Below are 13,707 nucleotides of genomic sequence, written 5' to 3' on the forward strand. Positions count from 1 at the left end.
ATGGTTTGGGGATGCTTTGCTACAGCAGGACCTGGCCAGCTCACCATCATAGAATCCACCATGAATTCTATCGTGTATCAGAGGGTTCCCGAGGAATATGCGACATCATCTGTGAAAAAATTAAAGCTGAAGCAAAACTTGACCCTGTAATATGACAATAACCCCCAAAAATACAAGTAAATCCACCAAGGACTGGCTGAAAAGAAATGGAGTCCTGGAATGGCTCAAAGCCCAAATCTTAATCCCATTTAGATGCTGTAGAACCCCCTCAAACATCTCACAGTTGAAAGTATACTGCGCTGAGGATTGGGGAAAACTTTCTTCAGATCGATGATAAAGACTGGGAGATGGCTACAAAAAGCATCCCATTGAATTTAGGTGGTAAAAGGGGGTAACACTAGCTAATAGGTGGTATGGTGTCCTAACTTTTTCCTCAGTTAGAATGTGCATTTTTGTTGATACATTTGGTTTAATGAGTAAAACAATGATCATTTGTGTTGTTTACCTGCAATTAAATCACTTTTTTTTCAAGAGATAAAGAAAAACAAGATCAGACTTTGATATGTGAACATTTCTTAATAAACAACTGAATATTTAATCGGGTTTCCTAATTTTTTCACATGACTGTAAACCTTTAAAAAATATTTTTTATTTTGTAAATTTTTTGAGGGCGTATCCATAATATGTCTCCTTCGATTTTAAATAAAGCTAGCCTAGACCTAAAAAAATGTTGGCATTTCCTGGCAGGAATGAACACGAACAAAGTCTTTGAAAACCAAGCAAACACATCCTGAACGTATTACATTATTGTGCCTCAAAAAACAGAACATTTGGTCTGTTGAAAAGTGAATAAAGCCCTTCCTTCCTCCAGCGCCACAGGGGGCGCCGCATGCCGACTAACAGATTCATTTCTGCACTTTGGGCCACAGAGCCCCCCGTTCCTCCACAATGCACATTAATCAAACACTCATTTACGATACATAAATGATTAACAAGATAAAACAAAGCAGCCAAAGACAAAAATCTTTTTGGGAGTGTTTGAGGCTGAACGTCGCAGCCTGCGGTGGAATCAATTCGACATTTTAGCATCTAATGAAGTTTTGTATAGCGGGAGGAAATTAAACAAGATGAACTTTGACGAAAGGTAACAAGTACTTCCCTTGGTTGTCATGGCGACTGAGATTAAAAACTGTGAGCGACGTTGCTTTTTTTGGGCACATGGAAAATAATCACGATGAATTTCGCCTAACTGTCTCATTTTCAACTCAACTTTACGAAAACATGTTGCGTCATGTATATACGTATATACTTTATATTATATATAATCCATTTTTATCTGTTTTGTTGTGTTTTTTAGAACTCAACTTCAAAAATGGAGAATATTCAAAATACATTTTAAGCTCACTTGGTTCTTTTTGTTATTTACAACAATGTACAGCAGAAAAGTCAAGTCAAGAGTGCCGGATTTTAAAAAAATCTTCCTTTCTTTAGGGTGACTCCAAAAGCCCGTCGGGCCTAAATGGAGGTGCTGTGGGTGGCGTCAATGGCTGCGGTTAAGGGTCCTGCCTGGTAGAGAGGCACCTTGCCAGGGCTCTGCCGGAAGAGCCCCCCGTTGGGTGCCCTGTGCTTGCACTGCATGGTGCCCGCGAGGTGGGGTGGCAGCGTGGTGCTGCCAGAGAGCTGTGGCGGCGGCAGCGTCCTGCCTAGGGTCCCCCCAAGGTGCGGGTGGCTCAGATGAGGCGGCGGTGGCGCCGCCCCCTCCCTGGGCAGGAAGGTGGTCACAGCGAGGCCCGGGGCCATCAGACCCGCCTGGGTGGGCTGCATGCTGCCGATGTCCAGCGCAGAGATCTCGATAGAGGGGCCGGGGATCTGCTTGTGGACCAAGTCCTCGTCCAAAAGACTGTTCATACGCCGATGCACCTGCTCCAGGTTCACCTCCTTGTCCTGCAGGGGCAGGGGGGGGACAGAAGAAGGGGGAACACAGAGGCTCAGATTGGCGACGGGCCGCTTTTTTTGTCTTCTGGCTCCATGCAAACCCCTCGTCCTACAGGACCGTCGCCCAGCCCCGCCGTGCGGACGCCCAAGCTGATTGCGGCGCAACGTTTGAAATCAAATTTGGCCAACTGAAGATTTAAGATTAGGGACTCATGACTGTAGACTGAAGATGGGATGCGATGCTGGAAATACCTTTAGACTACAGACGGGATGTCCGAGTCCCAAAAGCACAGGAAAAATCCTAAGACCATACACAGACTAAAGACTAGGCTGAAGTCAGGAACAAAACCAGATTCCATTGTGCATGCACTTTGTTGGTAAAGGCCACAGAACTGAAAACCAAAGACTGACAACAGAAGACTAAAGACTGAACACTGAAGTACAGAGCCCCTGCCTCCATCAAAATAAAACGTTTCTCGTGTGATCTAGATAACCTTCTGCCACTCACAAGAAATTTTGTTTTAAGTATTGTACTTTTATCATTCACCATATCCAATCCACAGGTTTTATTCAATTTCCTTTAACCACTAGATTTCTATTTGACAAGAGGAGAAACTGGTTTGCTTAGTAGATTGACTCACCAGATTACGGAAAACTTAATTTGCATTGAAATTTTCTTTGATTTGTTGTAAAATCCACACTTTGCTGTTATTTCCTCCTTTGAACACACTGATTCTGTGGCCAAATTGGTCATTTGGTGCATTGATAAAATACAGGTAGTCCCCAGGTTACGACGTACATGACTTACGTGATTTCGACTTTACGACATGTGTCTCGTCCGCTGTTTTTTCTCCAGTGTTTTTTTTTTTTAAGTCGCGTAACGGTGTCTCTTCCGCCAACTCTCAGCATTGATAAGTACAGTATATTATTTTTCATTTAATTTAGTTTTTTATTAAGTCTAATTAATCTAAATGGTTGATCTTTACTTTGATTACCGTAATTTCCGGACTATAAGGCGCACCTGACTATAAACTGCCACCCACCAAATTTGACATGAAAAAAGCTGCGTTGGACTATAAGCCGCAGCTGTCCTCACTGTATTATGGGATATTTGCCTAAAAAGATATGAACCAGTAACACTTAATTTGACTGCGGCATCAAAAGACTGTCGTTAGATCAAATGAACCACCATGAAGCTTTGAACCAATTGGCTGCAAAGCTTCATTGCTTCAAGAAGCTTCATTTTGCCATAACTGCTTCCTTGGGGGAGACAGTCAACCTCTGCTGCCACCTTCTGTCAACACTGTTGATGTCCAACATGCCTCCTAATATGCATTGCAGCACTGCAGATGTAAATAACAATCAAAACGTATGTTCTGTGCTAATTGTTTCTTCGGTTACTGTTCCAGTTGTTCATTAATTGCTAGTTATGGTATTTGGTAACACTTTATTTGACAGTGGCGCCATAACACTGTCATAAGACCATCAGTATTATGACATGACATTGCCATGAGCATTAATGAACGCTTATGACAAAAGTCATTTTGTGTCATCCGGCAAATTATCCCACTTTTTCATGGATGTAAAGATCCGAGCTGGACATAAATTCGGGTTACGTCGCCAGCATAGCAACGGAACTTGTTCGTAACCCGGGGACTACCTGTATACTGTAGACAGTATCTGTTTTGAATTGGACAAAAAAATGGTTCAAATGGTCCAATTACTAAGAGTTTGGTGAATACGCATGTAAAACACGTGAGGTGGTAGCATTAGCAAGGTTCAGAACCACTAATTTAGGGGCTCGGTACTGAAGACTGAAGATGGGAACCATGTACTGTACAATGCGTGCATTACATTTATATTTCAGCCATAACAGCTCTCTAAAAACGAACCTTAATTTAAAAGCGTTGGACGTGCCTTGCCGTGAGGTTTCTGTACTATTACCCTAAACTGTGAATGTTAACATGTGGTGTCAAGTGTACGTATGCTCTATTCTGACCTGTGGCAATGGTATGTGCTTCCTGCCAGCCTCTCCCTCTGTCTGTCCAAATGTCCCTCCTCCCCTCGGACGTAGCAAAGTCATTATAAGTCAACGGACCCGAAACCAAAGCCAGCCTGTAATCCTTAGCGACCTGCACGACAGCACACAGCAAGCGTCAATCACAGGAGGACACACATGACGTCCACATGGAAGACACACACGGTGACCGCCGTCCCGTAAAGCCCGCCGACCCCACGTAGCCCCGAAACCGACGGCTGCTCACGCTTTACTTGAGGGACCCGCCGTGACCTTTTGTCTCTCCTGTTGGGTTGGGTGGTGAAATGTGGCAAGGGGATGTTTTGGTGTTTTTTTTAAATAAGTAGACAGATGGTAAAAGGTCGTTTGTATTTTAGAAATTTGTATTCATAGTTAATGAAACTAAATAACTGAGCAACTTTTAACTTCACGAAATAGCAATTTTTTTAGTAAGAATGGCATAATGCGTGCCAAAAAATATTCCAGGACTATTGATAACTTGGGGTGTCGTACCTCTGGGTACCTCACGATACAATTTGCGATACAAAGCTCACGACAACGATGATCTCACGATAAGGTGGTACAACAATTATCGATACGTGGATCAGGAAATCATTCTAGGATATTCTATGATAAATAGCAAAACAAGCTCTTTTCATCCTTCTGCTGTGAATTGGAATGAGTTGATCACTAGCAGACGTCCAATCCATTTGAACTGGGAGGATGGCAGCGAATTAACGAATGTTCATTCAAGGGCTGCAGGTTTCGATCATTTTAGTAGTCGATTTATCGATGAACTAGTTAGTTCGAGTAATCAGATAAAGAACATAAAATAATAAAATACCTGAGCTGAGCCTTAAACAGTATTAAACAATAAATAAATAAATAGATGAGGATCTAAGTACAGTGACTCAAACTCAACAGGAAATGACCTGTAAATGCCCTAAAATGAACAGCAAGTGATCTGTAAATGCCCTGAAAATCGTACCGAATGACTGTGAATGCTCTAGTTTTGAATGAACGAACGTTCCCAGTCTAAATGGATTGGGCGTCGAGCACCACCAATGGCAGCCTTAGAGTTCACTGAGACACTATTATGGTGGAAGATTTTGGTAGCAATTTGATGGTTCCTTTTTTTTTTTTTTTTTTTTAAATAAAAATATTGACATCTTTTTAAAGCGATATCTCGATTCTTGACAAGAGCATATCGATTGGGATATAAATAGGGGTGTAACGGTACACAAAATTTTCGGTTCGGTACGTACCTCAGTTTTGAGGTCACGGTTCGGTTCATTTTCGGTACAGTAAGAAAACAAAATGCAAAATATAAATGTGCTAGTTGTTTATTACACACCTTTGTGCTTTCAACAATACGAACATTAGCCTATACAAAGCTAGAATTCTGCTTAAAATGTAGTGGGTATTTAAAGATAATCCAACAACAATTTGCCTTTCAGACCCCGCGTATTGGTCAGCTTTCTTTCTGAAAGAAAGAAGAAAAAAGAAGTCCTGTGCTAAAGAGAAAAGCAATCCCAATGACAAAGATTTTAACATGTATTTTACAAATGAAATGCCTCAATGAATCTTTTTTTTCTTCTTATGAACAGTTTTCAAAAGATTTATTGGTGGATTTTCTCAAGTTAAAGCGCCACGCAGAAATTAATACATTTAATTGTGTAAGCAGGATCTGTGTATTATTCTTATTCTTTAATTACAGGTGTTTTAGCTCATTTCAATTTATTTTATTTAAATGGGCTATTATTTATTTTATTATGTGTTTATATTTTACAAATGTGATGTAGTATTCATTTATATTGTACATTTTATGTTGTATAACTTTAGTTCCTATGTGAATATTAGTTCCTACTTGTTTTGTTGTGGTAGGAGGGTTTTGTATTAACCACGGGGACGTATTGGTTATTATTAAAGCAGAGAAGACAGCAGTAAATCAACAAAGACAAGTCAACTGTGCCCTGTTCTACCACTCAAGAGATCTGATGGACTCAAAAAGTGGGTTACGATTGCATATTAGTTTGAAAATCGACCGGATGCACCGTATTTTTACACAAGTGACTTCCGGTCTAACCGATCCTAGCTACGGGTAGTAGTATTGACGCAGGAGGGTCGCGTCTCGCGTCAAATAATAAACTCTGCCGTTCTTTTCGCGTGCGTCGTGTTGAGCTGCTTCTGGGACGCGTCTAACACGCGGCCGCACTGCGACTGATGTGCATTGGCTGATTGACTTTAACGCCCGTGTTTCACTGCGTTCTCGTGGCGGCCATGTTGTCGCGCCGTTGACGTTTCTGGGTTATACTGTCCTACCGTGTTGGTCCTCATTATAGTAGAGAAGACAGAGTAAATATAATCTACACAAAGAAACTGTAACCCGATCGACTCACAGCCTCGAAAAGTAAGGGTTACATTACGTCACAAACTCGTTCGGTACGCGTCCATTCTGAACCGAGCACCACGTACCGAAACGGTTCAATACAAATACATGTACCGTTACACCCTTAGATATAAAGTATCACGATAAATCACCATTTCAATATTTTGTCACACCCCTAATGTAGAAACAAATAGCGAGTCAAATTTTACGTCGGCTGTCGAAAAGATCGTATGTCGAAGTACCACTGTATTGTTACACCCCTATTGATAACATGAACAAAATCTGTCTTTTTAGATCCCGCACACTCACTTGCAGAAAATATGCTAACAGCAAAAAGAAATCCGCACCGAGACTGAGTATAATTTCCTACAGACGCCAGAAAAAATAGCACCATAGCACTACTTGTAATGAAATAAAACTCATTCAAAATAGTTCCTTAACTCAGAACGAAATTTCATGAATGTAACGTAATCATGGTTGCCTCTATCCAAATAGCAACGCTTATGGCATGCTATCACATGTCTTCATGCTGTGCCACACTAAACAAACTTCATGTGCACCAGCAACACTTTGTCATCTAGCCTTTTTTACAAGATGTTACAAGGATATTACGATGACCGCAGGAGCTTGTGAAGCTGATAAAAAGGATCTTATGAAGGATTTTATGAAGATCTGTCAAGCCGGTGTCGGACATCTCTGGCTCAGCGTGTTTCACAGCCGACTGAGGAGAATAAAAAGGGAACAATAAAGCCACGGAGGAGGCGCTCGGCGCGTTGGCGGCTAAAGACGCTCCTTGGACGGCGAAGGCCTCGGGCGGCTTCGCTGAAATTAAGCCGTGAGCTTAGGTGCTTGCTTGGTGGGAAAAATACGAATGTGGAGCAATAAAAAAAGCTAAATTATATTTAGAGCATGGTAATTATATTATCCATATGAATTTTGAGGGCTGTTTCGTGTATAGGGACGTAAAAATGCTAACATTAGAGATGTGTAGGGATTTAACTCAATGGCTGCCATTGACGGCGATGAACATCCAATCCATTTTGACTGGTAGAGACAAAATGCATAGGACCTCCATTGCTGTCAATGCCAGTCATTGAATTATGAATAAACTATCACCTCAGAAAGTTTCACTTCCAAACTTTCACTTGCAACAAATGAGTCTATAGACCCTACTCACCTACGTCACAAAATGGGCGTGTCGCTGTTTCCGGCCGCCATATTGTACCTCTTTTTCAGACCTATTCTGATTGTTTTCAATTAGTCGAGCAAGTTATAGAGCAATTCATGGAAGCCCCGGTGTTATCTGACGCTGTAAACTCATTGGATCCGTTGCATAAAAGGCGTTACGTGGAAAAGCTTCAGTTTATCCATTCGCCAGATCCGTATTTGATGCCTAAATCGATGTTTTTCGACCCGCTGGCTTCGCCTGACATCTGATATCCTGATATTTACAACTATCTTGTCCACACAAAATCAGCCTATTCTCACGAAAGTTTGAAAAACTTGGAGGCTTATAAATGCTACGTTGCTGGTTGGGTGAAACAGTTCCTCGTACACGAAAATTCGGCAGGAATCTTGTGCTCGGAAGGTGAGTTACGAAATGTTCAATTCAAAATCTTTTGTTCTTGCTAACATCCACTGTCAAGTCTAATGTATTTCATATCATTTGTCAATGGAGCTAGGGCTTTTAATGTTTATATGGTTTAGCGATAGCACTCTCACTATATACATATATAATACGTAATAAATATGAAGTGCGATAGCACTACTCCAGATTGTCCCTAGTTGAATTTATTTTTTGGCTTTTGACCTCAATAGTGAAATTGTAAATTAATTGTATGACAACTGTCTGATTATCCCCTTATAATTATATATTTTCAGGTAGTTCATTCACAACGTCTGAGTGTATGTTGTCGGCGATTAGCCTAGCAATGATCTTAATTGTGGTTGCCAGCCCAAAACCCTCTAAATATATATTAAATGCATCTTACCAGATATAAAATGACTACTACATAATCTGTGGTAGTCGTTTGGAGCCCAGTTTTCTCGTCGAATTGCAGCAGTCAATCTCGGTCTCCTCTTCGGGTCTCTCGGAATACGGTAAAAATTCAAGTCTCTCCGTCTATCTTCTCTGTTTTTGCAACCGACCGCCACACACGACTTCACCATTTTGATTATTAATGTTAACGAGCAGAAAAACACGCCATGATAGGAGGAATTTACGAAGCGCTAATGCATTAACATGACTAGTATCCGGACAACATGGCGCGGGGGCGTGGCTGTGACGTCACGTGAGTAGGGTCTATATGATGTATGTAAAAATACCGCACTTCTATACAACGTCCACTTACAGTTGTGGTCAAAAGTTTACATACACATGCACTTTATACTTACAAACAATTGTTTGCACTGTTGCTCTTGGGACCTGCAGCTGCTTTGAAATGGCTCCAAGTGACTTTCCTGACTTGTTCAAGTCAATGATTCGCTTTTTCAGATCCATGTATGTATATTTTTGACCCAGCAGATTTGACCACTTTTTCTGTTAACCCATAATAAAGTCATAAAAGAACCAAACTTCATGAATGTTTTTTGTGACAAAGAAGTATCTGTTCCAATCACTCTATCGGAGAAAAATCAGAGTTGTAGAAATAACTGGAAACTCAAGAGAGCCACGACATTATGTTCTTCACAAGTGTATGTAAACTTTTGACCACAACTGTAGTTGAGCATTTCATACGGTATCTCTGACTGCAATTGTATACTTCTATGTTGATGCCTGTGTAGTTATTAAGTGTATTTTTTTTATGTTCCAACAATAGAATGAGAATTTTAATTACAGGAAGTTTGAGCATTTTGAACAAACTGTGCAAAGCATTTGAGCTATTGTAGTCCAACTGAGGAGGGATAATTAACACAAACACACACTCAAGTGTACACAAAATGTTGTGAGGGAATTAAAGTTACGAGTGTTGGCAATGAGATGTGCAGAAAAAAAGGGAAGATGGTGGGATAAAAGAGACCCAAAAAAAGTGTTTTTTTGTTTAACAGTAGGTTTTGTGTGCTTGGATATTTTGTATTCTGTGTTGTGTATATCTGAATGTTTATTTTCATGCTGTGTGTGATGTGTGAGTTTGTGTGCTATGGTGTTTTTGTGCATTAAATGTACTGTATGTGTGTAATGCATATTTGTGTATGATGTATTTTATATATGTGTATTGTGTAATGTGTATAGTATGCTACTGTATGTGTGCGCACATCCGATTAAGTATTAATAACACTAGCACTTTCACTCACTTGTACTGTATTGTGGGTAAAATAAAGTTATAAATAAATCAAAGTTTGGTGTTGTTGAAATGTGGAGAGAGAGATATGGGGGAAAAAGTATGGAAGATGTTGGGAGAACAGACCAAATCTGATTTCAATCTTCCGCGCGGCGCCCCCCGTCTACAGCTGGGTGTACTGCAGCTCCACTAAGTCGGGATCCTTAAAGTAGAGCGTGGCAGCGTCGTCGCCCGTCCGCCGACCGGTTCGCCGCCCGAGCTCGGTCACCTCTTTGGGCGTCTCGCGCCGGCACCGGTTGCTGCTCCACCAGGCTTCCAGCCCTGCCACCAGGCAGGCAAGCAGCAGCCCGGCAGCCAGGATGCAGAAGACGCCGGCGAAGCTGTGCAGCTTTAGCGAGCGACCATCCGGGTGCGCGCTTGCGTGGCTGCTGAGGTCGCAGCGGCCCGTGCGCGGCCACCACTTCTGCTTCAGGATGTCCAGGTCGCCCTTCTCCTGAAGCTCCAGAATCCTGCCGAGGACAGACACACGACTTTTGTCTCAATGAAGTTCAACATCTCACTTGAACATAGTTCTTTGGCCCCTACATGGAGCCGAAGCATCACGCAGTTTACTTCAACATTGTTCCTTTGGCACCAAGATGTCGCCCAAGCACAATTTAAATTTTTTTTTAAAACAGATTAAGATCTTCAAAACACTCCTACATAGTTCTGTGACACCAAAACCTTACCAAATCACTATTTATGTCTTATGTAGAATTCCTTTTTAGTCATTTCAACACAGTTGGCAACAAGATGCCACACAGTGACACTAAAGCACTATTTTCATTGGAAAAGAACTGCAAAACACCCCAAAATAGTTCAGTGGCCCTACTTTTGTCAAAACTAAGCTCTTCAACTAACTTAAATGTAGTTCAGATGGCACAGCATGGCACCGTAGCAGTACCATTACATATATGAAACTCTAAAACTGTCTTGAAGACAGTCTTTTGGAAACAAGGTTTCACTAAACCACTGCTTTTGTCTAAATTAAGCTCTTCAACATAATTCTGTGACACCAAGACCTTACCAAATCACCACTTATGTCTTACGTAGTATTCCTTTTTTTTTGTTTCAACACAGTTACTTGGCAACAAGATGCCCCACAGTGGCACCAAATCATGACATTCATTGAAAAAGAATTGCGAAACACCCCAAAATAGTTGAGTGGCACTACTTTTGTCAAAACTAAGCTCTTGAACAAACTTAAATGTAGTTCAGGTGGCACAGCATGGCACCGTAGCACTACCATTACATAAATTAAACTCTAAAACTGACTTGAACACAGTCTTTTGGAAACAAGATTTCAATGAACCACTGCTTTTGTCTAAATTAAGCTCTTTAACTCACTTCAACATAGTTCTGTGACTCCAAGACCTTACCAAATCACTACTTATGTCTTATGTAGAATTCCTTTCTATTTGTTTCAACACAGTTACCTGGCAACAAGATGCCACAGAGTGGCACCAAATCATGACATTCATTGAAAAAGAACTGCGAAACACCCGAAAATTGTTCAGTGGCACTACGTTTGTCAAAATTAAGCTATTCAACTAACTTAAATGTAGTTCAGGTGGCACAGCATGGCATCGTAGGACTACCATTACATAAATGAAACTCTAAAAACGGACTTGACTTTTGGAAACAAGATTTCACTAAACCACTGCTTTCGTCTAAAATTAAGCTCTTCAACTCACTTCAACATAGTTCTGTGACACCAAGGCCTTACCAAATCACGACTTATGTCTTATGTAGAATTCCTTTTTATTTGTTTCAACACAGTTACTTGGCAACATGATGCCAAACAGTGGCACCAAATCATGACATTCATTGAAAAAGAACTGCGAAACACCCGAAAATAGTTCAGTGGCAATACTTTTGTCAAAATTAAGCTATTCAACTAAGTTAAATGTAGTTCAGGTGGCACAACATGGCACCATAGCACTACCATTATTAGGGGTGCGTGATATCCATTTTTTGAAACTGATACCGATATCGATAACTTCCTGCTCCTCAAAGCCGATACCGATATTGATAACCGATAATATATATATTTTTTAAATGTATAACCTGAGTTTTTTTAATACCTAGAGGTTTAAAAAGAAAAATAGTGGTGGATTTAACATAGATTTGCCTTGATCTCACCAGATTTTTCATAATGACTAGAGGTGTGCAAAATTTCCGATTCTTAGATTATTCGCGATTCGGCCGTGGAAGATTCGAGAACGATTCACAAACATCCAAATTCCGATTATTGAAATATGCCAATTAAAGCGGAAGTACAACACACTCAGCGCGCCGCGCGGTCAATGAGCAACGGTGCGAGAGTAGCTAAACATCATGCTTCTCATTACCCGGCCCCTCGGGTAATGCCAATGCTCTACTCACGGCTCTAGCTCAACTCATGCCACGAGAAAACACAACAACATACCTGAAGCTGCTACAAAAGTACGTCATCCACATAATGTTACGGTAGATATCATTTATATAAGAGTAGATACACTACGGTAGCGGTAGCGTTTGCAGCACATCTACAAAAAGCTAGATGCAGACGTAGTAAACGGCCGCCATCTTAAAGCAGTACACTTCTCTGCAAGGCTGTTGTAGCGAACCTTCCAAGCAAACCTAATTAACTTTTTATCTAAAATACTCCTAAATCGGTAAAATATTGACTTGAATCTATCTTTAAAATAGTTTTAAAACTTTCACATGTCGAAAGTTGACAAAAGGGAAATTATGGATTAATGGGAGCAATTTTAACAACTTTAACGGTTGATTCACAACATTAAATTAATTGAATGTAGTTTAAAGCTGCTGATACAGAATGGGGACTGGAGTTTTTTATTTACTGTTATTTTTGTATATTTGTTTACTGCTATATGTTAACTTGATACTGAAATAGTAGTTTGGTTTAGCCTGAGAGTATTTTTGAACAATTTTGGAACAAATGTACAAAATATTTAAAAAAAAAAAAAAAAAAAAAAAGGGGGGGGGGGGGGGGTGCATCAATAATCGTTTTAGAATCGAATCGGACCATCTGAATCGTAATCGTAATCGAATCGTTAGGTGCCCAAAGATTCCCAGCTCTAATAATGACAGAACAAAACAGTGCGTTTCACTTCTGCACTGCCCAACTATTACATATTATACTATATGGTGTAGCATAGCACACTAGCTTGAGCTACTTAAGCATTGGCTGGCCTCTATAACACAACTTCTTCAAGCTTCTGTACATATGACCCTTTACCACAGAAGTAAACATATATTGCACATGCATACGTTATAGTAAACATAAAATACTTAGACATATATTTCCGAGGCGAAAGCATTCACGATTGTCAATGCTACCGCTAGACACCGCAATGTGTAAGTGAATGAACCAAACTACTGTAACAAAAAATAGATGCAGCGAATTAGTCTGACCAGCAGGTGGCAGGATTGCCCCGCAAATGGTCAACTGATTTCCCATACTAGTGTGTAAACTGTTAAACTAGCACAGTACATATTATCGGTCCGATTAATAATGTTATTGGATTTATCAGGATGACATCATAATTCCTATTACCGGACCGATAATTATCGTACCAATAATTATCGTGCACCAGTAACCATTATGTAAATGGAACTCTAAAATTGACTTGAACACAGTCTTTTGGAAACACGATATCACTAACCCACTGCTTTCACCTATGTCAAGCTCTTCAACTCACTTACTCACGTTAGTTTCTAAAAACTAAAATGTGGCCAAAGCAATACATGTGTCTGAAAGAAGTTTTTCAGCTCACTTCAACACAGTTCTTTAGCAGCAAAGCCACAAACCATGGCCCCTCCACGGCTATTATCTGGTGCAAAGAATGCATGTCTCGACGGCGATGTGCAACATCTGAGAAACCACGGCGAAACAGGCCAGTCTAACAAGGCAGCCATTTAGCTGCCACTGTTGTAATTCCAATCTCATTAAGGGGCTCTTTCACCAGACGGCGATAATCAATGTTTGGGGGGCGAGAAGGCGGGACTTCGGAGGGGATTTTCAATCATTTGAAAGCAAT

The 13,707-nt window shown here is 40.7% G+C and overlaps 1 protein-coding gene across 4 annotated transcripts in view; it reads right to left on the bottom strand.

Moving 5' to 3' along the window:
- Nucleotides 1-1,174: 1,174 nt before the first annotated feature.
- Nucleotides 1,175-13,707, bottom strand: part of LOC130909991 (glutamate receptor ionotropic, delta-1-like) — a 261,884-nt gene continuing 249,351 nt past the window's right edge. For 3 of the 4 annotated variants that reach the window (XM_057826984.1, XM_057826982.1, XM_057826985.1), the window contains 3 exons: nucleotides 9,891-10,131; nucleotides 3,935-4,067; nucleotides 1,175-1,944 (listed from right to left, as the gene is read on the bottom strand). In XM_057826984.1, the coding sequence (XP_057682967.1) occupies nucleotides 1,541-1,944; nucleotides 3,935-4,067; nucleotides 9,891-10,131 (778 nt within the window). In that variant the 3' untranslated portion in view covers nucleotides 1,175-1,540. The remainder of the gene's footprint in view (nucleotides 1,945-3,934; nucleotides 4,068-9,890; nucleotides 10,132-13,707) is intronic. The other variant, XM_057826983.1, reaches the window with a different exon arrangement.

Source organism: Corythoichthys intestinalis, chromosome 21, assembly GCF_030265065.1.
Source record: "Corythoichthys intestinalis isolate RoL2023-P3 chromosome 21, ASM3026506v1, whole genome shotgun sequence".
Taxonomy (NCBI): domain Eukaryota; kingdom Metazoa; phylum Chordata; class Actinopteri; order Syngnathiformes; family Syngnathidae; genus Corythoichthys; species Corythoichthys intestinalis.